The sequence below is a fragment of the Microcaecilia unicolor genome, chromosome 3 (genome assembly GCF_901765095.1).
Source record: "Microcaecilia unicolor chromosome 3, aMicUni1.1, whole genome shotgun sequence".
NCBI classification, from domain to species: domain Eukaryota; kingdom Metazoa; phylum Chordata; class Amphibia; order Gymnophiona; family Siphonopidae; genus Microcaecilia; species Microcaecilia unicolor.
The window spans coordinates 318081048-318108996 of NC_044033.1; the positions used below are offsets into that span (position 1 = coordinate 318081048).

Below are 27949 nucleotides of genomic sequence, written 5' to 3' on the forward strand. Positions count from 1 at the left end.
AGCAGCAGTGCCCAGTTAAATGCTGCTGAATATTGGCAGCTGGGCCTGTTCAGCATGGTTTAAGCAGACAAGAACCTCTCCTGCATGCTTAACCCTCGCTGAATATCAACACCCATGTTGTTCCCCATAAACTTCCCAACTGGTATTCCAAGATTTGCAGATTAGCAATGGGTAGGGTTACCATATGGCTCCAGAAAAAGGAGGACGGATTGAGCCAGCCGGGTTTTACTTCCATTGCTTTCAATGGAACTAATTGAGCCAGCCGGGTTTTACTTCCATTGCTTTCAATGGAAGTAATTGAGCCAGCCGGGTTTTACTTCCATTGCTTTAAAGCAATGGAAGTAAAACCCGGCTGGCTCAATCCGTCCTCCTTTTTCTGGAGCCATATGGTAACCCTAGCAATGGGCAAGTCACTTAACCCTCCATTGCCCCATGTAAGCCGCATTGAGCCTGCCATGAGTGGGAAAGCGCGGGGTACAAATGTAACAACAAAAAAAATGTTTGACTTGTCAGACTAAAGACAAATCCAGTTTGTTTCAAAAAGTATGTTCTCTTTTCCTCCAGTAAGCTTGAAGGCCAAGTTGCTTTCAGTAGAGTCCTGTCACAAAGGTTAATAAGTCCTCTCAAATTCACATCCTTAATGCTGATGCTTCTACTTTCTTGCACCTGTTATCTCCTCACTAATTCAAAGCTTCTTCCCTATTGCTTACCCTCTCCCTTGGCTCCAATACCTTTCTACTGCCATCCTCTCGCCCACTTCCCTCTCCTAAGTCCACCCACTCCATCCTGTCTTTCCACTCTCCTTACCATAGTACTGCAGCTGGCTCCATGTTATCAGGGACAGGGTGAGCCAATCTGGGAAGTAAAACCAGGACTGGCTCAGTCTGTCCCTGATGACCTGGAGCTATCTGGTAACCCTACCCCACCACCTCATGTAAAGGCTCTCTCACATGCCTCAGGTCTTTCTTTTCCTCTCCCTGGTCCCCATCACGCAATGTAGGTCTTCTTTCCCAGTCCCTCCCAGTCCCTCCCTGCCCCATGTAGAGTAATCACTCTGTGTAGGTCTCTATGCCCTTCCCTCATGTAGGTCTTCCTTTCCTTCTCCTTGCCAGCCCCTTCCCCCAGTTTCAACTGCTTTTAATTTTTATTCCTCCCATCCCAATATCCAGTGAATCGACCACACCACTTCTTGGTAGCTCAGCCCCAATGGCCTGCAGGAGGAAGGGTGTTTAAGAACATGTTCATTTCCACTGCCATACAAGGCTAGTCTGATGAGATTATGGGATTTCGTGGCTGATATCACAAGACTGACCCCATGCTGCAGAGGAAATTGTTCTTAAGCATTCTTCCTGCTCCCTACCACGGGGAATAAGCCACTAAGATGTACTGGGATACAACTGCCAGGGGAAGGTAGGAAATTTAAAATTCCTGCCTGCTGTTGCTAACCTTTTGCTACCCTCTGGGACTCTAGGCAGTTGCCTAGTTCACCAAATGGAAGTGCTAGCTCTGACCACTCATAAAAATAAACAAACATTGGAGCTGAAGATGTGCCTTAAGAATAACCATACTGGGTCAGACCAATGGTCAATCTAGCCCAGTATCCTGCTTCTAACAGTGGCCAATCCAGGTCACAAGTACCTGGCAGAAACCCAATTAGTAGCAACATTCTGTGCTATCAATCGCAGGGCAATTAGTGGTTTCCCTCATGCCTATCTCAATAGCAGACTATGGACATTTCCTCCAGGAACTTGTCCAAACATTTTTTTAACCCCAGATACACTAACCACTGTTACCACATTCTCTGGAATGAGTTCCAGAGCTTAACTATTCTTTGAGTGAAAAAATATTTCCTCCTATTTGTTTTTAAAGTATTTACATGTAATTTTATTGAGTATCTCCTGGTCTTTGTACTTTTTGAAAAAGTGAAAAATTGATTCATTTTTACCCGTTCTACACCACTCTTCTTCCCCACCAATTTCCCTTTCCCAAAACCTCACTTTAAAAGGCAAATTCAGATTTTTAGCTACATGTAAGTGGTTGAAAATGAGAAAATTCCAAGTATTCCAATTTGGAAATGTTTTAAGGAAATTATATATATTAGACAGTTTTTGAATGTGAAATATCCGTGCCCTCTGATTTTTACATTTTGTTAAAGTAAATACTGTAAGCCAGGGCTCCCAACAGTGGGAAACTTTTACATGTCTAAAAAACTATTGTCTGTTCTATAGTCTGTGCTGTAAGATTTTGCATGAATGGCCAAAAATCTGCATTAGGTACACTGACTTCTTGCACTATAAAGATCCTGCAGGACATCCGTATCTAACTCCCTATCCCATCACATTCCTAACTGTATCAGAGTGTGTAGAGTGCACCATACATCTCGCTGTACCTAGAACGACCAAGGGCATCACCAGCAGCAGTGAAGGAACAGCCACATATACCCAGCTAGATACTGGGCTGCCTGGAAGCGACTGATCTGAAAAACAGAGAAACAGAGGCGTGGTTAGGAGGGCCTGAGGCAAACTAGATTCAATGTGTCATCAGGGTCACTTTAACCACCTAGTGGTCCTGAAAAAACTTTTGTGGATTAATATACTGCTCCTAATTTTATTATTTCTTATTTTTTTCCTGTTCTTGGATTAGAATAAAACTTTAATAATGTAAGAAGCTTCTTTGTTTATAGTTGTTTTTTGGTACTTTCCCAGCTGGTGATACTAAGAAAATCAGTTGGAGGAATTTGTATGGGAAGGGTGCCGGGTTGCTGGTTCTGAGACCCAACACCCCCAGGCCCAAACACATACTCCATATTTAATTGTATTTAGAGTTTCTTCCTTGAAGGGGATACATCATTTTCTCAATGCATGTAACTGCAAATTCCTTGGCATGCTAACTAGTAACGGATGGCAAACGTTTCCAGAACGTAATGACAGACGCACCAGTTCCAGGAAAGGGAGCACATCCTTAACAACTACAGTACTTCCAAAATTTCAGAGAAAACCTTACCTAGAAGATTTTAACCCATAAACATATCCACCAAACATGGACTGAGGAACCACAGAGACCATGCACCTCTAGCACATGGGAATGGATGGGATGCCATGTTAAATTTATGAAAACATATATGGGAATCTACTGTATATGTGCAGTGAAAAAGTCTGACTATTAATGCAGAGTATCTGCTACATGATGAAGAATGATGTGCATCCTCCCAGAGGTTTAGACCAATCATCTACATGTACCAGAATCACCACATAGGGAAACATTTTGGAATTTCTGCTTCTAATCTGATCTGTTTTTGCAAAGTCATAGAGGATGTGTCAATCTACCATTCATTGGGCAGGGGATGTATCCTTCTGTGATTCTGAAAGGAAGAATAAAAGCCCACCAGGCAGGAACTAAGTATCTTTTTATGCCCCCTGCAAGAGGTCCAGGGAAACAAAAGAGGTTGTAGGAGTCCAAAGTAGGTACAGCCTGGGAGGTTGCCTTCTTGATGGCTAGCTAGGCCACAAGCTAGAAGTGTTGCTGTTCCTATGTCAGCTAGGCTTGACCAAGATACCTTCTCTCAATTAATTAAGCTTGTATTTAAGATTCAAAGGATTGAGACTCGAAGTCCAACCAGAAAATCTAGGGCCTGAAGAGTACAAAACAGGGAAGGAGTGCCGGGGGGGGGGGGGGGGGGGGGGGGGAGGGAGGAGGGCAGAGTTCAGCTGCCTGGAAGAATAGTGACTGGGACCTGTACCAGATGTGTCACATCTTCACATTTGAGAAGACTCAGTACATGGGACCTGTCTTCCTGGTACTTCCCTCAAACCCACTGTAGAAGAGATTGTTATTTTTCTGAAACATTTTTCATTTGCTGTCTTGGAGAAGGGCAAATATGTTGTCTTCATCCATGGGGTACTATTGATACTGTATTGATTTTGCATTTATATTCTTTGCATTAGTCTCTAACATAAGGATTGCCATAGTGGGTTAGAACAAAGGACCATCCAGCCCAGCATCCTGTTTCCAACTATGGTCAATCCAGGCCACAAGTACCTAGTAGGATCCAAAAACGTAGCATGATTCCATGTTACTTAACTCCAGGATTAAGCAGTAATTTTCTCCAGGTCAACTTTAATAACAACTTATGGACTTTTCTTTTAGGAATTTGTCTGGTGAAGGATTTGGAGCTAAGTCTTGTCACTTTCTTACAGAAACAGAAATCCAGGAAGAAGAGGTGTCAAGGTGCCCAACCCAGGTCACAAGAAATAAAAAGAGCAGGTACCAGCACTGAGTATCTGGATGCTGTGCGGACTCATCAAGTTAGCTCCCTCCAAACCTCCCAAACTCTCCTCAAAAAGGTTCTTACTCTCCCTTCTAACCACCATGTAGCCCCCACCCCCACCCCGGCCTTCCTTATGGTCCTTGGTATTCACGTGCAGTGTTCTTCCATGCAAGGCCTGGGGGCCAGTGGTAGTCCCTGGAGAGCTCTGGTCCAGCCCCCATTGTCTTTCTGTCTCTCTACCCAAGCTCAGAACAGAAAGGGGAAAGTGATGGGGGGGGGGGGGGGGGAGCCCAAGTTTGAAGGACAAGGCCTTTCTCAGTAGACAGAGAATGCATTTGGAAATGCACACCTCCTTGAGAATACTCCCAATTAAAGATTTGAAGGCATGTTGGTGGGGATGGATGTCATTGACACACACTGGTTAGCAGTGTTGCAGTCCTGCATGGGAAGAAATTTGGTGGCTCTTCTTCATCTCATTAGAATCCAAAGAGGCCCTAACTTAAAAAGTAGTGAAGACCACTAGTCTAGTTGGTAGTTGAGACAGGAGTTATCTCCACTTGCTCTTGCCGGCTCTGAATTCAAAATAATTGCATAACTACCGTGACCTCTAGCAACAGTCTTGTGGTACTGACACTAGAGATCAGACAGACCTTTTGAACTCAGAGCCGGCATTGGCAGAAGTGAGTGGGGATCACTCCTGTAAACTACCTGCTAGCCCAGGAGGTACCCTAAAGTAGGTCTGCAGGGGGGCCAGTAAGGGGGTGGGAGGTGCAGTGTGGGGTCCGAGATAGGGGCTGTTCATGGGGCTGGGGTGTTTAGGAGGGGAAATACTCTTGTAGTGGGGTGTGGGAGAGGGTTTTTGGGAGCATCATCAGTCAAATATTTAGGCTGATATTCAGCCCACTACCTGATTAGCAAAAACTAGGTAAAGTTAGAACAGCCTTTTTGCTGTCCTAACTTTACCTGGTTACCTAACTAGGTAGCAGGCTGAGTATTGCTACTGTCTGGTTAGCTACCAGATTTGCCCCGACTCTGCCCTTGGACTACCCTGGTTCTAATCAGCTACTGCTAAGGTGGTCACAGACAATATTCAGTGTTACTACTCACTTAAATGCCACTAAATACTGGTGGACAGACTGCTTAGTGCGGTTTAACCGGGCTGCTTTGCTCTGCTCATCTGTCTGCCTTGCCTTTTCCTTGACTCTTTCTCTATAAATAGTTTGGTCTTTTTTTCTCTTCATTAGCAGACTGCTGATTGGTTCCTGGTGCTCAATTACCTTTCCCTGTGTTCTGAACTCCTGCGGCTTTCTCACCACATCTCCCAAACTGCTTATCTTCAGTATGAGCTCACTTCCTGCAAGGTCAGTATTCTCATGGACTACATATTCCAGCATTCCTATAAGATCATATTCTTTCAGAGTTCTGTTGTGCTCAGTGAAGCTTCCTCTAGCGCCAAACCGATATATAACCAGTGACATGCTACCAAGGATGTCAGACTACTTATAACTGAATGGCTAAAATCTGGGAAATCATAGCATGGAAAGCATGAGAGTATTAATTATTAATATAGTACAATTTATTAACTGTTTTTATGAAGAGATTCATTCAAGATGGTATACAACAGGTATTACTTGATGTAAATAACCCATGTTGTGTAGTAAGGTAACAATAGTAAAATGACCAAGTGTAAGCACAAAATGCAATTGTTAAAGTACTACTACTACTTCTATAGCATTTCCATAGTGCTACAAAGTGTACGCAGCGCTGCACAAACATAGAAGAAAGACAGTCCCTGCTCAAAGAGCTTATAATCTAGTAGACAAAAAATAAAGCAAACAAATCAATTAATGTGTAGAGGAAAGAGGAGAGGAGGGTAGGTGGAGGCAAGTGGATACAAGTGGTTACGAGTCAAAAGCAATGTTAAAGAGGTGGGCTTTCAATCTAGATTTAAAGATGGTCGAGGATGGGGCAAGACGCAGGGGCTCAGGAAGTCTATTCCAGGCATAGGGCGTAGCAAGACAGAAGGAGCGAAGTCTGGAGTTGGCAGTAGCGGAGAAGGGAACAGATAAGAAGGATTTATCCAGGGAACGGAGTGCACGGGAAGGGGTGTAGGGAAGGACGAGTGTGGAGAGATACTGGGGAGCAGCAGAGTGAGTACATTTATAGGTTAGTAGAAGAAGTTTGAACAGGATGCGAAAACGGATAGGGATCCAGTGAAGCGACTTGAGGAGAGGGGTAGTATGAGTTAAGCGACCCTGGCGGAAGACAAGATGGGCAGCAGAGTTTTGAACCGACTGGAGAGGGGAGAGGTGACTAAGTGGGAGGCCAGCAAGAAGCAGATTGCAGTAGTCCAAATGAGAGGTGACAAGGGTGTGGATGAGGATTTGGTAGAGTGCTCAGAAAGAAAGGAGCGGATTTTACGGATGTTGTAAAGAAAGAAATGACAGGTCTTGGCGGTCTGCTGGATATGAGCAGAGAAGGCGAGAGAAGAGTCAAAGATAACCCCAAGGTTTCGCGCTGAGGAGACAGGGAGAATGAGAGAGCCATCAACAGAAATAGAAAACGGGGGGGAGCGGGGAGATGGGTTTGGGGGGGGGGGGGGGGGAAATGAAAGCTCGGTTTTGGTCATATTTAATTTCAGGTGGCATTGAGACATCCAGACAGCAATGTCAGACAAGCACGCTGAAACTTTGGTTTGGATGCAAGGTGAGATATCAGGGGTAGAAAGGTAGATTTGGGAGTCATCAGCAAAGAGATGGTAGGAAAAGCCATGGGATGAGATTAATGAACCAAGGGAAGAAGTGTAGATAGAAAAGTAAATATGGAGATACGCATATTAAATCCTAGTAACAACAATAACATGATACAGTTAAGAAATATGATAAAATGTCAACAGAATAAAAATAATACACCATAATAGGCAGCATGGAAGAACCAGTAGGGGCAGGATAAGAAGATATGTTTCCCCTTTATGCAAATAATTAACGACTGGACTTCTAAACCCACTCCTACTAAAGAAGAATGTTACTCAATGAAAATAATCAAGGATATGAGACTGAAATGAAAACAGAAACTTGGCAGTTCTAGGTTCTGGACCACCTTTCCTGCTGAAATAAATTCCCTTTCCTTTTTATCAAGAGCTACTGGTATCCACAAAATACTAACTCGACAGTACATTCTTTGTGTATTCTGCCACCATTGCATCAACCTGTATGAGATAATGACCAGTCTAACAAATGAGTTTCATCTACCAGTTCCAGCAAATTGGCAAAAATCACTAACTTCAGTATCTTTGTTTTAGAGCAGGGATCCTATATGATTTGGCTTTCACGGTATCAGGAACCCCAAACTGATCCCTCAAATAACTGAATGGATGTACCTGAGAAGCAAGCCAGAGCTGCCAAATAAATCACAGACTCTTTCCCTCCTATCTGGCAGTATCCAGAAAGAAAGTGTATATAGATGTAGATGATATATTACAACCAATAGAAAAAGGCAGAATTTTCTTCTGTAGTTCCTGTTGTGCCACAATGATAATATGTGAGAGACCACAGGATTATTCCTCCATATATATCCAACTTGAGGATAGGAGGATGATTCAACCGTGAGTCAACAGTATAAAGAAGAAGGGAAAAAACAATCTTTAAACATGCACTTCTGGAAGTCCAGTAATAAAACGGTAGATTAGGCCATACCATGACTCTTTTATACTTTGAGGGCCACAAGGTGCTAAGCTTAATGCACAAAGGACATTATTCCAAATGAAAATGGATATAGCTCCATTGATTTGACAAGGACCCTTCCATATACAGAATGTGGTACATGATGAAAAAAATGTAAATTAGGCCTTGACAGAAAATTCCTTTTGAGGGTACTAATCTGTCCAGACAAAGAAATGAGAAAATTATTCCATTCCTTCTGGATGTCACATCTTATTTCATCTGTGCAATTATGGGCTGATAGTTACTTTTAAAAAGTGATGCTTTCTAGTGAGAAGTACACTCGTATGTTTAAAGCTATCATTCTGCATATAAAATTTGAAAGACAGGGGGAAATAAGAAAATCTCTGACTTGTTAACTTTGATCAGTACATTGAAAACACCAACATTCTTCATCCATTTGAAGCTGGCTTTCATCATAACAGCACTGAGACCTTACTTCTTGCACTGCATAACTCCATTCACACATAAATCAACCATTTTGTCATTCTTGTATCCCTTGATCTCTCTTCTGCATTGACTTAGTAAACCATACCCTTCTGCTCCATCTTCTCTACACAATCAGACTTGCCGGCTCTGTCCTCTCCTAATTTTCAAGTTATCTTGCCAACTTCACCTTCCAACTTACATGCGGCCAATCCACCTCTCCCACTTTCCGCCTGCAATCCCCCAGGGCTCAATCCTTGCACCTACTCTTTTAAATATCTTTCTTTCTCCCCTGCTCACCATCACCCAGGAATATGGATGCACCCCCTACTGTTATGCTGACAACATCCAAATCCTCTGCCATATCTCCAATCCTTCTACTGCTCCACTATCTTTGAACAACTGCCTCAGCGAGGTTTCTAAATGGTTAAAGAATAACCTTCTTTTTCTAAACACATCCAAATGTGAATCCATCATCTTTCCCAGTCCTCTTGATTTATTACTTCTCTGTCCCTCTGTTGATGATAGATCCCTTTTATTCAAAGACTCAGTCAAAATTCTGGGTATCATCTTTGACACCAAACTTACTTTTAAACGCAAATTGACTCTTTTGTTCATTCCTCATTCTTCGCTATGCACCGTATTCGTTCTGCTCACTCCTTTCTCTCCATGTCTCTTCTCCACACTCTTATTCTAGCATTGGTTATGTCCCATCTCAACTGTGTAACTCACTCTACGTAGAACTCCCCATTCACTCCCCCAATTGCTTACAGTTTATCCAATCCACCACCCCCAAAATTATTTCACAACTCCCATCATTTTATCCACGGCACACCCCTGCTTCATTCAAAACACTGGCTCCCACTCTTTGCACATGTTAAATTTAAACTCCTACTAGTTTACAAAGGCAGACCGTCTGTTCACTGCTCCTTCCTATATTAACAATCTTCTCATCCCTTATACCCCTTCCTGTTGCTTCCGCTCTGCTGAAAATAATCTCCTTGTTCTCCCATCTCCCTCAGCTCTACACCTAATCATTTCCCTTGAAACTGCATTTAGTTACCTAGGTCCCAAGCTCTGGAATTCACTCCCTTTGCACATCAAGAACCAATCCTCTGACCACGCATTCAAGATATCATTCAAAACCCATCTTTTCTCTGAGACCTTTGGCCATTCTGTTGACTGAAACTTATCTAGTTGACCCCATCTATCTACTCTCCTATCTCACTTCTCTTTCGGTTCCTTTTCTTCTTATTTTATGTTATAAACCACATAGATTTATTTATTTAATTTATTTTCAGCACTTGATATACTGCAAATGATCCCTAAGGTGACTATGCAAGAGGAGGGGCGCCAGATGTGATACTATGGAGGGGGGGTGCCACTGAACAAGTTGGCTCAGGGCAACACTATCCCTTGAGCTGGCCCTGGTGGCATATCAAGAATCTAATAAATGTAAACATACGAGGGAAAAAGTTCAGTAGCAGAAGAGCTGGTGTCTTAGTAGAAGATATAAACAAAAGCGTATCGGCATACATGGATACCTTATGCAAGACACTCTTGATAGTAAACTAGAGAGTTGCACGGGGACAGAGATCTTACCTACCCCGCCCAACCCTGCTGGAATCTTACTCATCCCCACCCATCCCCGCAAGAATTTAAGCCGTCCCCACCTGTACCCGCAAGAATTTAACCTGTCCCCTTCCAGTCCCACAAGACTTTAATAAAAAACAAATTCTAGTCGGAATTTTTCAGTCTCTCTTGGGTTCGAGCCGCAGTACTGTAGGCACATCCACACACATACAGCCATTTAAATTTAGTTTTTTTATAACTTCTATTTTCTAATTAGAGATCCTCTGTGCAATGGCGTACCAAGGGCGGGGCGGTGGGGGCGGTCTGCCCCGGGTGCACGCTGCTGGAGGGTGTATAGAGCAGAAGCCTGCCTATCGGCTCCACTGGTTCCCTTCTCCCTCTGCCCCGGAACAGGTTACTTCCTGTTCCGGGGCAGAGGGAGCAAGGAGCCAGTGGAGCCGACAGCCACGCGGCTGCTCCCAGCAGCTAAGAATGCACCTGGGGGGGGGGGGGGCTTGATGCGCCGGGGGTGTGTGTGTGTCGTGCTGCACCCTGGGGGGACGGATGCCGCTGCACCTAGGATCGCCACTGCCTCTGTGTTCATCACATGCCTTTTTTGAATTCTGTCACCATTTGTGTCTCTACCACCTCCTTAATGGAAGACTTTCTTCATCTGTGCTGTTAAAGCGAGGAGGAGGAGACAAAATTCAAAGAATTTGGAACTGGGTAAGTGAGAGGCTGGTGCAGGTACAGCTTACACTTCCTTGGGAACCCCGCAGGAATTGTTTCAGTCCCCATAGGAACTGTTTCCATTCCCACGGGAACCCCACAGGAACAGCTTCTATCCCCACGGGAACCCCACAGAACTGCTTCCATTCCCTTGGTTTCTGCTGGATTCCCACAAATCCCGTTCCCGTGCAGGTCTCTATAGTAAATTCCCTAGGTTGGCATAGATTCCCGAATCAGCCAGTCAATGTGATCAGTGGTTGTATCAGAAAGAAGGGAAAAAATTAGCAACCCTGCCCTAAAAAACTGGAAAAGAAGATGAGAAGCAATTTACAGTTACTTTAGGTTGGGGATCTGAATACAAAGTACGGCTCTAGGCTATGCATTCAGGCAGAAAATGAAACTTCTCTAAAACTGCAAACATGCCATGACACCTCATCATCCAAAGACATCATAGCTGGGGATTTGCTTTTCTCAGCTCAGTTTATTATTTTAAAAAGGCATCTGGTAAGTCAAATTCTTTGAAAGCTAGAAAGGAAGTGCCTTTCAGGGAGAAGTGAAATGATAAGTAAGAAGTAGGGAGTAGCAACAACAAAGATTATTTCCAGAGTCCAAGGTCTCCTGTGGTGGAGGGCTGTAGAGACGTTTGTGCCAGTCTGTGATTGTGTCTGCAGACAGTTCAGTGAATAAAATTCAAGTGGATAAGTTGCATTAACTGTGATATTCAAATTTACTGTCAAATAATTTTCATTGTTATAATTTTCTGCAATAAAGATGTTGCCTTAGCTTGGAAATCACAGAATTGGTGTGCTATGTTTCATTTTGGAGCATAAAAACAACAAGAATATTTGTATCCTAGTTCATCAGGGGCCTAAGAAGGATTTACTCTGTCCTCCTGTACTAAGTACTCAGTATTATATTTTATTTTTTGGTGACCAATGAGTCAGATGGTTAGATGTAATTAATTGCAGGGAGTGACAATACTCTTAAGAACTCACCTAACACCATTTAAAACCCAACTCAGCCTGGTGCTGGAGAGGATGTGGAGTGAGACTGGATTTCTTCCACAATGAATCACCGGGCATTTGCCAGTATATTTGAATCACAGGAGAGGTTGGGATAGTGATACTGGAGATAGGATGAAAGGCAGTGAAGAGATGGGGTTGCTATGGAAGTAGGTAAGAAGAAAATGATGGTTGAAGGGTGTGAGTGCCTTGTGATTCAAATCTGCAGTCAAAAAATAAAGAGCTGGAATCACAGGCCTATCCTGCCCTCAATGACCACCGCTGGACCACCAGGGATATAGGGTAGTCCCGGGGGGGGGGGGCAGAGGTCTACCTGGATGGTTGGGGGGTTGCGGGAGTTCCTGGGGTGGCTTCTTATTGGTGAGGTGGGAGGGAAGGAAGGGCATTGTTGGGGGTGGAGGGGTGGGAGGGGCTCCGGGCATCTTTTAAAAAAATTATGCAGATCCCAGCCCAATATTCAGCTGGGTCACATAACTTATTGCAGGCCTCAGCTGAATATCGGCTGGGCCTGCATAAGTTCCGGAGCAAAATTATCCCCAATATTCAGAGCCGGGGCTCGGACATGGCCCAGGACTGAATATCGGGGGATAATTTAGCCAGCGACTGTTTTAAAAAAAACGCTGACCACCACTGGTTGAATATCATGGGGCAATTTTGTTTTGAGATTATGGATCAATATACATAGCACTGTGTTTCTCTGGTATTGCCCAGGTCTTCTTGAGTGTAACCCACAATGAACATGACCAAGGATATGGTGGGCTATAAGAACTATACTAATGTAATGTAATGTAATGGTTTAACTGAGAAGGAGAGGCCACTGCCTGTTTAAACCTCACTGAGCTGACCATCTGACAATATTCAGTGGCACTTAAGCAGGAGTGCTCCTGAATATATCCTGTGACTGCTCAGCCACTGTCCAGGTCGGGTGGACCTTGGGTGGAGCAGGCACTTAATCGATTAGCAGCAATATTCAGACTGCTAACCAGTTAAACAAGTGAGCTAACCAGGCATCAGTCTGAATATCGGTCAGTGCCCGGTTACTCTTCGGTGATCGCACATACCCAGATATTCAATGCTGAAGCTCAGACATGGCCCAGTGTTGAATATCTGGTCTTAATTCAGCCCATGGCTCTCAGCAGCTTAAAAACTGCTGACCACCATGGACTGAATATTGGGTCGTACATCACAGGTATTATCCTGGAGGGCCATAAACCAATTGGATTTTCATAAGTACATAAGTATTGCCACACTAGGACAGACTAAAGGTCCATCAAGCCCAGCATCCTGTTTCCAACAGTGGCCAATCCAGGTCACAAATACCTGGCAAGCTCCCAAAAAAGCTCAATACATTTTATGCTGCTTATCCCAGAAATAAGCAGTGGATTTTCCCCAAGTCAATTTAATAATGGTCTATGGACTTTTCCTTTAGGAAGCCTTCCAGACCCTTTTTAAATCCCGCTAAGCTAACCGCCTTTACCATATTCTCTGGCAATGAATTCCAGAGTTTAATTACACGAGTGAAGAAACATTTTCTCCGATTTGTATTAAATTTAAATTAAATTCAGGATGTCCCTAATGAATATCCATCAAATCACTATTGAGTTCCCTAATTCTAATCTGATTACATATTATTATTACTAACCACAGTAATCACTTATATCCATATATATTATCCCAAGCTTTTTTATTAAACATATACTGCTAGATACACATGCTTTTTATACCATGTAATTATTCTTTAAAACCCTAATATCCTAACCTTATTTCATTCATTCAATGCATACACTCTTTTTCCTACCTTCTATGTTGTACTCAGTAGATTTCACTCTCCTAATTCACATCAATTACTTCAAAACTAAATCCCAGGACTTAAACATCAAAAGTCCTATTACATCAGACACTATCAATACATTTTCTATCGGGAAAACCAAACAAGACAGACTGCTTCACTTTTCTCATACATGCAGAATACAGAGAAACATAAGCAGAGTTGCTAACTGGCTCCAGATTTTCAGCACTGGTTAATCTAACCCTGGTTTTACACCACAGTAGTGTGGAAAGCCCATGGAAGTATCTGAGCCGGTTCCCTGGAAAAGTAGCTACCACCTGGCCCTGGGCTCAAGCGTGACCCATGGGGAGGATACCAGGAGTTATTGGCTGGTATAAAATGGAGGGGGTCCCCTTTCCTCAGGTTGTTCTCTGAGGGGAGGGTATGGATGACTTGAGTTGGGAGGGAAGCAGAACTTTTTTGCTGAATTAACTTTGGGAATCTTTTTGCTGGGTAAAGTGTTGGCACTTTTGCCCAAGGGTTCGTGGACTTGATGAATTCAGGGAGGGAAGGACTTGGACTGTGGGGCTTAGGGCTGCATTAATACCTGTTGGAAAAGAGTTTGTTTTTGTTTTCCTTTGCTAAATTGAAACTATAATCGTGCTGGGGTTATGTACTAAGCCCGGGAGGCATATAGCCCAGGAAAGAGACTATTCTCAATAAAATACAGGAAATTTTCTGACTTGTTTGCTATTGTTTGAGCTGCCAAGTATCTGGAGTTACCTAGAGGACCTGGCGTGGAGTTGTGCCCCAGGACTGGGTAAGGCAGAGCACAGCCAAGCGGCATGGGAAGTGCTCACAGCATGTAAGTGGAAGACACGCCCACACCCATGTTCACATCCCTCACATGTGCTGCGGCAGTTGCGCTCTCACAGTATAGAAAACTGCTGAGTGCATAGCTTGCACTTATGTGCGTAATTGTGCATTTACCAATTCTATACACTTGCGTGCCCAATTTTATGCTCAGCATGCAAAGCTGCATGCGCAAGTTATACAATAGTGTCAGTTGCATGCATAACTTAATTTAATAATTAGCTACTAATTGGTGTTAGCCAATTATTAGCTTTAATTGGCACTAATTAGCAGTTATGAGTGCAACTGCCCTTAGTCGGTAATCTGTAAATTGTGTGCACAAAATCCATCACACGCAACTGCAAGGGAGTGTGGACTTGGGAGGTATATGGGCATGCCAAGTGCACGCCTAGCAGTTGCACGCACGGGTACTAAAATACTAGGAGTTACGCACCTACAGTTAGGCGCAAGCATTTACACCAGCTTTTGAGTTAGCATAGGTGCTGGAGCCTACAGTTACCCCAAAAACAATCTAACATATTACTTTCATGAATAGTAAATATTCTCACAGTGTGCCCACAGTATTCATTCATAAATCAACATCGTTTAGTAAACGGGGATCCTCAGAATTTTTACCAACATACACCATCTGGGAACACTGTTCCAATGTATTAATGGTGCTGTTCACATCGTCATTTTTTTCTATATGCTGAAGCTAGAGATGCGAAACTCTTCCCTGAAGAAGAATTTCGAAACCTGGCCATGTTGGCAGAGGTTTGAATTGGGAGAAAAATTGCTGCTTAAAGCCGCTTAAAGCTAAGTGATATTATAACAAGTATTTAGAATACTACAGTTTGAAATTAACCTGAAGATGTTGATTTAAGAAGAAAATTATTTCAGGAGAACTATATGAAAACGTTGAAAAAAAGTAATAGAAAAAATTGAAAAAAGACCTTGATAGAGGAAGGTATACGGGTGGATCAATGACGATGTGAACAGCACCATTAATACACTGGAACAGTGGTCCCAGATGGTGTATGTTGTTAAAAATTCTGAGGATCCCCGTTTACTAAACAATGTTGATTTATGAGTGAATATTGTGGGCACACTGTGAGAATATTTACTATCCATGAAAGTAATATGTTAGATAGTGTTTGGGATAATATGAAAATTGTATATTGAAATAATCTCCACACTAGAAATATAAGGTCTCTTTAATTAGATTGTTGGAGCCTACAGTTAGGCACATAACCGCGAACTTATGCTAGTACTAGTAAAAAAGGCCTGTTTCCGAAACCAATGAAACGGGCGCTAGCATGTGTTTTTTTTTGTGTGTGTGTGTGTGTGTATGTGTCACAGAGTTATTTTGTGTGTGTGTGTGAGGGTGCGGTGTGTGTGCAGGTTGTTGATGTGTGTCTTTTTTTGTTTTGTTTTTTGCTTGGGGGTTGGGGGATGTGCTGTGCTGACAAAGTGGGTTGGATTGGTGTGTGGCTTTGAGGGTGTGTTTCTGTTGTATTGTGTGTGTGTGGTTTTGTCTGTCAAGGAGGTTTGTGGAGGGGGGGTCTTTCTGTTGGTGAAATGTAAATGTGGTTGTAGGGGGGTCAGCCTTTGTTGAGTGTTGTTTTTTTTTCCATGTTTTTTTTTTGTGTTGTGCTGAGGCAGCAGTGTTGTTTTAGATGGGCGGAAGGTAGAGGAGCACGTTCTTTGTCAGTATTTTTTTGCCGTTTCAGGGCTGCTGTAGGGGAATGCTGGAAGAGAAATGTGCTGTTGGAAGCAGCGCCATCTTTTTCCATTGGGCTGGGGTTCTGGGCATCCTGGAGGTGGGTGACGGCTTGCCTGAGGACGGGGATGGTTGTTTTAAGTTGGCGGAAGGGAGAAGAGCACGGTGTCGGGCCGTCGGGGGGTGATCCAGTATGTTTGGTCCATTTCAGGCCGGCTGCAGGGGAATGCTGGAAAATGTATGCGCTGCAGGAATCAGCGCCGTCTTTTTCCGGGTGCTCGGGGAATCCCCGAGGTGGGAGACAGCTTGCCTGAGGCTGGGGATGGTTGGGCACGTCCTTGGCCGCTTCGGCAAAAGGGGAAGAGGAAGGGGGTGGGGAGTTACCTGCAGCCGCCTGAGAAACCATGTATTCTTTGTTTGTTTTGTATTATTAGTTTGCATTTCTGTTGAAGAAAGAGTGGATGCCTTTCGAATGATGGAGGTGGTGCGTCGGTGTGCGGTTGTTTCGTTAGTTTGGCAGCCAGTCTCCAGGCAGGGAAGGAGTACTCCTCCCCCTTCCTTGGTCGCTGTTTGCTGCTGGCTGGATCGCGGGTAATCCTTCTAGCTGGGCCGCAGCTTGTCCTGTTCGCACACGTCCCAGATGGTGACGGGCACGTTGTTTTCCGGCTCCTCTGACTCCATGTCAAGCGATCCCAAATATAGTCTGTGCTATAGGCCCTCTGGTACTCTTCAGTACTGGCATTAGGCATTTAAAAATTCCCCCCCCCCCCCCCCCCGGTCTATTTTTGCATATACCCACAGCAGGAATATTCTTCTCTCGTTCCAGCGGTGTTTCTGTGCTCTCCGTGCTGCACAGATAAGGAGCCATTCTGCTGGGGAATGCTCCTCCCTTATTGTCACGTAGTTTCCTCTGATTGGTCCGTCTTACGTTGCCTAGTGTTGCCTGGGAACGGTGTTGTGATGGTCCTTTGTGTTTCAGAATGTTGAGGGTGTTTATTCTGATTGGTCCGTCATGCGAGGGCGGGGCAGAGACATGGTCAGTGTTATGGCTTCATCACCATGAATCCATGAACCCTTCAGTGAGTGACTGAGTGACTTCAGAACGTTGTCTTCAGAACGTTGAGGGTGAGTTTTATTATAGTAGATTCTATAGCAGCAAATGCCACACAATTGCCATTATAGAATTTGCGCTTCTTGTGTCTCATCCCAGCACCCAGCTTTAGGTGAGCTATACAGAATTACCCCTATATGCGTTTATGTGCAAGTATTCTATAACATGTGCACCCAAATGACACCTACCTTTAGGTGCCCTGTTATAGAATGAGGGGGGGGAAATGTGTTTCTCTCTTTGTTGTCTGGCCATTTTATGTTCCTTTATGTTCTCTATGTTCCTTTTTCAGGGTCTCCTTTCCATTTCTTGTTTCTTTTCTCTTGTTTGCTTCATTTCTTCTCCTACATTACTCTGACTTTGATCTAGCCTTTCTTCCTCTCTTTCATTTCCTCCCCAGACCTTCCATTCTCCACTCATTCCTTCCCTAGTCTCCTTTATCCCTCTCTTTCTTTCACCCATACCCTAATTTTCCATTTCCACTTTCTGGACTCACCCTCATCTCAGCCTTCATCTACTTCCTTCTACATGTCATCTCTTCACCTGCTCAAGCTCCTTCCCTGTTGCTCGCCCTGTGCTCTAGTTCCAGTCCTTTTCTTCAGCCTGGGTCCTCTCCTGCTTCATTCCCCATCCTAAGTCCTCTTTCCGTAACCCACTAATCCATCCAATCTGCCCCATCTTAAGCACAGTTTTACTCTACCTATCCTCCCACAAACCCATATAGGTTTCCCTCACTCTGTCTCCCCAAGCAGGTTTCTCTCTCTTCCCCTGTTCCTCCACTAGCCCCTGTAGTCTTTTCCTCTGCACCCACCCACATGTGATACAAGTCTCCCTCTTTCTGATCCCTTTACCTCCAGAATCTTATGTAGGTTGCCTTCTCTCTATATATATATCTCTTATTTAAGTCTTTCTCTTGATCTCCCACCCCACTCTATGTAGTCTCCCTCTTGCTGTCCCTCCTGCCCTATCCCATATAGGTTTTTCCTCTTCATGCCCATTCTTCTAGGTCTTCCTCTTCCTACTCCTGTCCCTCCCTGTAGTGTCTCACACCAACTGTCTTCCCACACTCTTTGTAGGGTTGCTTCTCCCTGCTGTCCCGTCCACCCAATTTCTGATACTTTGGGGCTCATTTTCAAAAGAGAAAAACATCTAAAAAATGTCAAAGTGGCATTTGGAAAAAACATCCAGGGCTTAAAGTTAAATGTTTTGGTCTAGACCTGTTTCAAATCACAAAAAAGGTGCCCTCATTACCCAACCTTACTTCCCCAGTGGTCATTGACCCCCCCCTCCCACCCTCCAAAGATGTGAAAGAAACAGTTTCAGATGTTATGGTCAGTCCTATTAGAGCAGCAAGCAGGTCCTTGGAGTAGCCTAGTGGTTGGTGCAGTGGAGTATAGAGAAGGGGACCCAGGCCCATATCCCATTCTAACTGGTACACTTGTGGTAGAAAGTGTGAGCCCTCCAAAATCCACTAAAAATCTAATGTACCTACATATAGGTAACACCTGCAGTCATAAGGGCTATTGTAGTGCTGTACAGTTGGGTAGAGTAGGATTTGGTACGATCACCATACAATATAGGGGATAATGGCGAGATGTGTACCTGGAACCTTTTATGTGAAGTCCACTGCAGGTATCCCTAGGGTGCACCACTGTTCTGCTGGGATGTCTGTGTGGCCAGTTACTAAGAATGCTGCCCTCCCCCCCCCCCCCCCCCCCCCCATACATCCCAATGGCTTGTTTTTGTGCATTTTTCCCTTGGGCTTTTTTTTTTTTTAACGGTCCTAAAAGATAGACACACTGATCACAAAAACATCTAGCAAATGGCCATTTTTGAAACAAAAAGTTGGACGTTTTTCTGGTTTGAAAATATCCATGTTTGCTACTGGATTTAAATCAGATTTAGACATCATATCGAAAATGTCCCTCTACATTTTTTTTACTCCTTCCCCATTCTTTTGCTGCCCTATCCCCAGCACATCTCTTGACTGGCAGAAGGAGAGGCACTTAATAGTATGCCATCTCATGGCTCATACTGCATGACAGAGGAATCAGCACACTATTAAGTGCCATGGGGGCCAAAAGAAGCATTGGGGGCATGGCTTCTGGTGAAGAGGTAGGAAGAACATTTGCTATTAGGGCATAACTTCCACCTAAGCAGACCTTGCAGAGTAGGCTGTGGAGTGGGGTCCAGTCAAGAAGGCCCCCCCCCCCCCAGAAAGCCAAAGAAGTACTTAAGTGCATACAGCTGCATGATTATGTGGCTGTTATTGTGCTTACCTTCTTCCCAATTGCCTATTCAGCACTGGCCCTACACATAAATATCAAAACCGCATGTATGACATGGGAGAGGAATGAGCAGCCAGGCTACATTAGCAGGGCTGTCCTCATAGACCAGCCAGGGAAACTGCTCCTGTAGTCCAGCGTCAGAGTCCCTGGTGTGGAACCAGAGGTTACGGACTCAGCTCTTAAGATCCCAGGCTGGAAGACAAACTATAGGGCTATGGAAAACACAGAATCCTTATCCAAAGCAGGCCTGCATGAGGTGGGACCCATCAACTGGAGAATTGGCTGAGCTGGAGCCTGACCGGCATGAGTCAGACTTCAGATGACTCATCTAACCTTGACTGTGAGTATGGAAAAACAATCCCAGGGAGCATTCCAGAGCCTCTACAAATCCCCACCTCCCCGCACCATCCTTATTCTCTCTGCAGGCGCTGTGCTGCCCTCCCTTATACACAGCTGTAACAATTGATAGCAGAAATGTATGAAGTCACTGGCCTCTCACAAGACTCTCCTCCTCAAACCACCTGGCCTTCAAGTGATAAGGCATCTTTTTCCCTATCCAAGAACACAAACACAAAACTGGCAGTTACAAAATGTTGCTTACAGATTGCTAAAGGCTCCCTCAGTACTATCAGGGTTGCCATCTCATGAAATCTTTTTTCACTGTCAATCTGCCAGATTTTTGCTAACATCCTAACTTTTTTATGAACCCATGTTTTACCACAGACATCTTGGATTCCATTGGATTTAACAGGGGTACAGGATTCGCCAGTTCAATTAGTAAAAAGTTCTGCTCGATTTCTAGATCTAGTGTGTGCTATATGAGACATCAAACCTTGCAACAACTGTACCACTGACCAATTCTGCATCTATTTCGATGATGTGCAATTACTCATACCCATTGAACCGGATCTATCCACAGCTCTGAGTAAACTGCTTGTCTAACCACAACTCAGGAATGGTCAAACAAACTCTGCCTGAACCCAAGAAAAACAGAGATTCTTTGGGTACCTAACAGAGGGGCTACGTATAACTGGAGACTACCTCTACTTCAGGAAGCAGGTGGAAGCGGTAGAGATGAAAACTATCTGAATTCAAGAGAGCTTGAGATAAGTACATAGGATTTCAAATTGAGTGATAAGGAGAGTAGATTTTTATTTATTTATTTATTGCATTTGTATCCTACATTTTCCCACCTCTTTGCAGGCTCAATGTGGCTTACAATACATCATGAATAGTGGAGATAAGAAGAAAATAGACAATTGGTGTTACAGAAGGATTTTGGGTTACACAGTAAAGAAATATATGATAGCAATACAACAGAAAACATTACAAGACATTTCCAGATATAAGTGGGGAATTTCACATGTGTTGGACTTTGTGGTATATCTTGTCAAAGAGATAGGTCTTCAATAATTTGCGGAAGTTGGTTAGTTCGTAGATCGTTTTTAGGTTGCGTGGTAACGCGTTCCAAAATTGCGTGCTCATATAGGAAAAGGTTGATGCATGCATTAATTTGTATTTTAGGCCTTTACAGTTGGGGAAGTGAAGATTAAGGAATGTACAGGATGATTTTTTAGCATTCCTGGGTGGTAGGTCTATCAGGTCTGACATGTAAGCTGGGGCATCACCATATATGATCTTGTGAACTAGGGTACAGATGGCATGGATGGGCAGGCTGGATAGGCCATATGGTCTTTAGTGATTTGGGATGCTACAAGGTTAGATGAGTGGAGGAGTGGCCTAGTGGTTAGGGTGGGGGACTTTGGTCCTGAGGAACTGAGTTCAATTCCCACTTCAGGCACAGGCAGCTCCTTGTGACTCTGGGCAAGTCACTTAACCCTCCATTGCCCCATGTAAGCTGCATTGAGCCTGCCACGAGTGGGAAAGTGTGGGGTGCAAATGTAACTAAAATAAAATATGAAGAATAGAAATTCTCCTTGCCATCAACAAAAACAAAGTTGGGCTTATAAGTGTTAGAGACAAGCCCTTATTTAACGTCAAGAGCAAGGCACATAATGTGGACTTGGACAACACTCTTTTGGCCAAATCTAAAGCTAGGAGAGTGCTCAAAATTGCTCAAAAGTCCTGTCAGACTTCTCCTTCCCTTCTTGCAGTGCAGTCTGTCCTCAATATACTCTCTCTTCCTTTCCAGCCCGTCCATACCACACGTTTCCCTTAACTAGTCATTGCCAGTCTCTCTCCCTCCATAGCCCACCTATACCACACTCTCTCTTTTCCCCATTCTCACGTTCTCCTTCCTCCTCGCCTCTTTTCTCCTCTCCTCTTTATCTTTTCCCCCTCCTTGCTCCTTCTCCACCTTTTAATTCTTCCCTTCCTACACAAGCATAATGACTTTTTATATTTGTGACAGGGAGTTTAATATCTCTCTGCCTGTTCCACTCCCTAATTCCTATTAAAATTGCTCTGCTCCTTACTTCTTCTTGACTTAGCCTTCTGTTTTCCCGTACTCCCTAGTAGGTTCCAAGGTGCCCCTCCCAAGCCAGCTCCCCTTTTATACAGGTTTGGCTCACTTCTCATTCTCCTCTGCAGGTAAACTTCCTTCCACTGGCAGACTGAACTCGTCTCTCAGTTTATAACTCCCCATCTCCCACAGGTTTAGATCATTTCCTTGTTCTACTCTCCCTGGTCCCAGGCACATCCCTTTTTTCTGGGTCTGGTCCTGCGGCCTTATTTTCTGCCTCAAAAGTAAAGAATCTCCAAAAGGGAAAAGTGAGTACACTCTGCACAGCTCTTTTGTCAATAAATGTATCCACAATATAAGTTAATCTGCAAATAAAAACAATTATTAATGTTTATCATCATTTGTTTCATTTTATTATGGGATATATCAGTAAAGGAGCCGCTCCCAATGTTGAGCAGTCTCTGGAGCCAGAATAAAATGAAACCAATAATGATAAAGATTAAAAACTGTTTTATTAACGGATTAACCTACATTGTGAATACATTCATTGACAATTTTGCCTGCTTGTGTTTTATAAAAACGTTGTGCAGAGTGTACACACTTTTTTTCTTTTGGAGATTCTTTTGAGGTTATTAGTTTGGATTCTCCCTTCCAGTAAAGAGGCTTGTGTTTGTTGAAGGCCTCATCTTCTGCAGCACTTCCCTGATACTCACAGATTCTAGGCCAGTGGCAACCCCATGCCCACTTTTTTGTTTTCATGCCATGGGTCCATAAGCAGTTTGAGAAAGTTACATGTTTGAATGTATGTAACTCTTATTTTTTCACATAAAAGGATGGGGTTTGCTCTAACAGAATTCATTAAAATCTCATTTTTTGTTTCTGGTGATTTTAGTCACCTTTTTCTAGAGATGGTCACATATTTGCAGTCAACCCTAGCCCCCCCCCCCCCCCCCAGTCCAGCATCTTCCTGATGACCATGTGAACACTGAGGTTCAGCAGCACTGTAACAGAAATCCTGTGGTTACTGGCAACCATAAAATGATTTGCCTATCAATGTTTTTGGTAAGTTGCCAAATGACCACCAGGCTTTAGATCTGCTGGCCTTTAGTTTATTGTTAAGGTACTAAATATGTTTGAAATACATGTTTATCTGTATTAACTACACCTAACAGTTAGAGCAACAGGGTGAGAACCGGGGATGCCATGGTTCAAATCCCATTGCAGTTTGGACAAGTCGTAGAACATACTGGGTCAGACCAATGGTCCATCTAGCCCAGTATCCTGTTTCCAACAGTGGCCAACCACAGGTCCCAAGTAGTAGCAAGATTCCATGTTACCAATCCCAGGGCAAGCAGTGGCTTCCCCCATGTTCATCTCAATAACAGACTATGGACTTTTCCTCCTGGAACTTGTCCAAACCTTTTTAAAACCCAGATACGCTAACCACTGTAACCACTTAACTTTCCATTGCCTTAGGTACAAATTTAGACTGTAAACCCTCCAGGGACAGGAAAATAACTATTATACCTGAATGTAACTTGCATTGAGCTGTTACTGAGAAAGGCACGAGCTAAATTCAAATCCTAAATCTACTATATGTCAAAGTGGTTGACATATATTATATGCAGGTACTTTTTCTGTCCCTAGTGGGTTCACAATCTATATTTTTGTATCTGGAGCAATGTTTATGTTTAAGTTTATTAAGTATTTGATATACCGCCACTCAACAACAGCAATCAAGGCAATGTACAATCCAAAATAAAAATAAGAAATAAAAAAAAGGAAGAAAAAGAGAAAAGAACTACATCAATAATAGCAGGAAAGGGGATACAAAGGTGAAGAACAGGTAAAGAAGTACATTCTGGTGTACCCAGGCATGGCTACTCCCCAACACATCAGGGAAGACTAGGGAGAACAAATGAGCCTTTAAATTGAATTTAGGATAGGACTGCTCTGCATGTATGGAAAGAGGAAGGGAATTTCATGGGGGGGGGGGGGCAATGCAGAAAAAGGTGGAATACCAGGTTGACTCTGAACCAGTGGTTGCCAAACCTGGTCCTGGAGGCACCCCAGCCAGTCAGGTTTTCAGGATATCCACAATGAATATTCATGAGAGAGATTTGCATGCACTTCCTCCAATGCCAATCAGCATTGATAATTTTTACTTAACAAGCAATTATTGATACTAATTGGTTTTAATTAGAATTTATGCACACAACTTGCTAAATGTATTCTATAAAGTGGTGTGCGCATCACAAAAGTGGGTGTGGTCATGGGAGGAGCATGGGCAGGTTGTGGGCATTTCTAACATTTATGTGCAATGTTATAGAATATGTCTGTTCCATAGAATATGTCTGTTCTGCACCTAATTTACACCAAGTTTTACTTTGCATAAATGGCCATACCTACATTTAGTTACCGCTAGGAGTATCCTATAAACTACACCAAAAAAAAAAATAAAAAACAGACCAAAAAAAGTTAGGCACAATTTATAGAATACGCCTAGGTGTAATTTTTTGTTAGCACCAATTTTTTTTAGGTGTGATATATAGAATCTTAATGTCTCTGCCTAATGTTGGTAAAGTATCAGATTCAAAATGTGAATTTAACCAGTTAATAAATGTTAAAAAAGCGGAGATGCCAGATTAATCAAATAAGGAGGGTATGTATCTAAACTGCAGAAAGATTTGGCAAACTTTAGCAACAATCTTTTTGTGTCATTAACATTAATTTTGTTAAATTGAGACCAGTGTCTGTCTGCTGGGATAGCATTCAACTCAGAAAAGGAGGCTGTTATATGATAATTCTCCGGTGGTAATTGTTCTCTAATCTTTAAAACCCTATTTGGGAAATGCATTATTTAAAACCATCAAAACTCAGGTTGATGACGTTTTCTGTCTATACTTCCCATGGTCTCACGGGTTGCATAAAATTCAGTAGCAGGCCACATTTGGCCCGCAGGTTGCCCAACCCTGTTCTAATACATGCCTATTAAACTGCACCAATTAGTACTGTGATCTGGGAAATTATAGACCGGTTAGCCTGATGTCGGTGCAGGGCAAAACAGTGGAAAGTATTATAAAGAATAAAATTACAGAACACGTAGACAAACATGGTTTAATGGGACAGAGTCTGCATGGGTTCAGCCGAGGGAAGTCTTGCCTCACCAATCTGCTTCATTTCTTTGAAGGTGTGAATAAACATGTGGATAAAGGTGAGCCAATTGATGTAGTGTATCTAGATTTTCAGAAAGCTTTTGATAAAGTTCCTCATGAGAGACTCCTGAGAAAATTAAACAGTCATGGGATAGGAGGCAAGATTCTTTTGCTGCTGTGTGTCCCTCAATCCCAATCCCAATTCCAGCCATCTTCTGCTCCACTCTCACCGTGTTTCCTTTGCCCACAGTCACTCTTTCTTGGCCTAGCATATGTAAGCTACTGAAGATGGGGCGGGGTAGTGATGGGGGCAGGGTGGGGTGTGACAGGGGGCAGAGCGGGTGATATTTTATGTCTTTTTTTTTCTTAAGGCAATATGATAACCCTAACTTTGTGCCACCTCAAAGTGATATTTATACTCCCCCCCCCCCCCAACAACCCATGGTCTTCTATCACATCTGAACTGCTGTTGCTGTGCTACGTCTTTAGACCCACACAGACCAGTGCCCCCACCAGGCTGACCATTGCTACCTCCTGTGGGATATAGCAGAGGAATGGCATTTTTAGTTTTGTGAAGAAGAGGAACAATGTTATTCTCCATTACACTCCATTAATTTTATTTAGTTTCCCGTGTCATTCATGGGAATTTTCAGTTTGTTCAGCTTTTCTTTAATATTTTTTCTTCTTGGGAGCAATATCATCATTAGTGCACACTATTTATAACACAGGAAAAAAAACCCAAAATTTGACATTTTGTGTGTTGTTTCAAATGAATGCGCATCCCTATAGTGAGTTCCCCCTCAGTTCAATCCCCAATCATAGCCCCTCTCAATATCACAGCTGCCGAGGAAGAGCAATTTTTAAGAGTGAGGTTTTTAACTTATGGCACTAATGTCACCACAACTTCATCCACTGTCTCCTTCCTTCCACTAAAATACCTTTTTTACCCAGTGACTGCAGGGCTGTAATAAAACAGCAGATACAAGCTACCACCCCATAACACCCAGCCATAGGAATATTATATCTCTTAAACAGCAATATTTGGGCTGGGTGAGTGGGGGAGGGGAGACGGGCTGATAATTTTAAAAATCTTTCTGCCAGATATTCAATGTTATTTAACTGGCTAGGAATGGCTCATGGCTGGTTAAATAGCACTTAACTGGCTATCTGCAAATATTCAGTGGAGGATGTAATGGGGCAGTTCTACAAATTGAAGAGTAGCAAATCTCCTGGACCGGATGGCATTCATCCCAGAGTACTGATAGAACTGAAAAATGAACTTGTGGAGCTATTGTTAGTAATATGTAATTTATCCTTAAAATCGAGCATGGTACTGGAACATTGGAGGGTGGCCAATGTAACGCCAATTTTAAAGAAAGGTTCCAGAGAAGTTCCGGGAAATTATAGGCCAGTAAGTCTGACGTTGGTGCCGGGCAAAATGGTAAAGACTATTATAAAGAACAAAATTACAGAGCATCTTCAAAAGCATGGATTAATGAGACAAAGCCAACATGGATTTAGTGAAGGGAAATCTTGCCTCACCAATCTATTACATTTCTTTGAAGGGGTGAACAAACATGTGGATAAAGGTGAGCCAGCTGATATTGTGTATCTGGATTTTCAGAAGGTGTTTGACAAAGTACCTCATGAAAGACTCCAGAGGAAATTGGAGAGTCATGGGATAGGAGGTACTGCCCTATTGTGGATTAAAAACTGGTTAAAAGATAGAAAACAGAGAGTAGGGTTAAATGGTCAGTATTCTCAATGGAGAAGGGTAGTTAGTGGGGTTCCCCAGGGGTCTGTGCTGGGACCGCTGTTTTTTAACATATTTATAAATGACCTAGAGATGGGAGTAACTAGTGAGGTAATTAAATTTGCTGATGACACAAAGTTATTCAAAGTCGTTAAATAGCGGAAGGATTGTGAAACATTACAAGAGGACCTTATGAAACTGGGAGACTGGGCATCTAAATGGCAGATGACATTTAATGTGAGCAAGTGCAAAGTGATGCATGTGGGAAAGAGGAACCCGAATTATAGCTACATCATGCAAGGTTCCACGATAGGAGTCACTGACCAAGAAAGGGATATAGGTGTCGTCATTGATGATACGTTGAAACCTTCTGCTCAGTGTGCTGCAGTGACTAAGAAAGCAAATAGAATGTTAGGTATTATTAGGAAAAAAATGGAAAACAAAAATGAGGATGTTATAATGCCTTTGTATCACTCCATGGTGTGACCGTACCTCGAATATTGTGTTCAATTCTGGTCACTGCATCTCAAAAAAGATATAGTGAAATTAGAAAAGTTGCAGAGAAGGGCAACGAAAATGATAAAGGGAATGAGACGACTTTCCTATGAGGAAAGGCTAAAGTGTCTAGGGCTTTTCAGCTTGGAGAAAAGGCGGCTGAGGTCTGATATGATAGAGGTCTACAAAATAATGAGTGGAGTTGAACAGGTAGACGTGAAGCATCTGTTTACACTTTCCAAAACTACTAGGATTAGGTGGCATTCGATGAAGCTACAAAGCAGTAAATTTAAAACGAATCAGAGAAATGTTTTCTTCACTCAATATGTAATTAAATTCTGGAATTCGTTGCCAGAGAATGTGGTAAAGGCAGTTAGCTTAGCAGAGTTTAAAAAAGGTTTGGATGACTTCCTAAAGGAAAGTCCATAGACCATTATTAAATTGGACTTGGGGAAAATCCACTATTTCTGAGATAAGCAGTATAAAATGTTTTGTAAAATGGTTAAATAGAGCTGCATAAATAGCAGTCCTATATTTAACCGCTAGAAACTTAACCAGTTAGTACTGAATATCAGTTTAACTAGTTAAATTCTGGCGACCAAAAATGAAACCGGATATTCAGTGCAGGTCACCAGAAACTGCCTGCCTGCATC

The 27949-nt window shown here is 43.0% G+C and overlaps 1 protein-coding gene across 1 annotated transcript in view; it reads right to left on the minus strand.

Annotated features, from left to right (window-relative positions):
* AMHR2 (anti-Mullerian hormone receptor type 2) overlaps positions 1–27949 on the minus strand; it is an 80134-nt gene that overhangs the window by 40152 nt on the left and 12033 nt on the right. Inside the window, 1 exon segment of the mRNA XM_030195004.1 lies at positions 2390–2476. Coding sequence (XP_030050864.1) covers positions 2390–2476 — 87 coding nt within the window.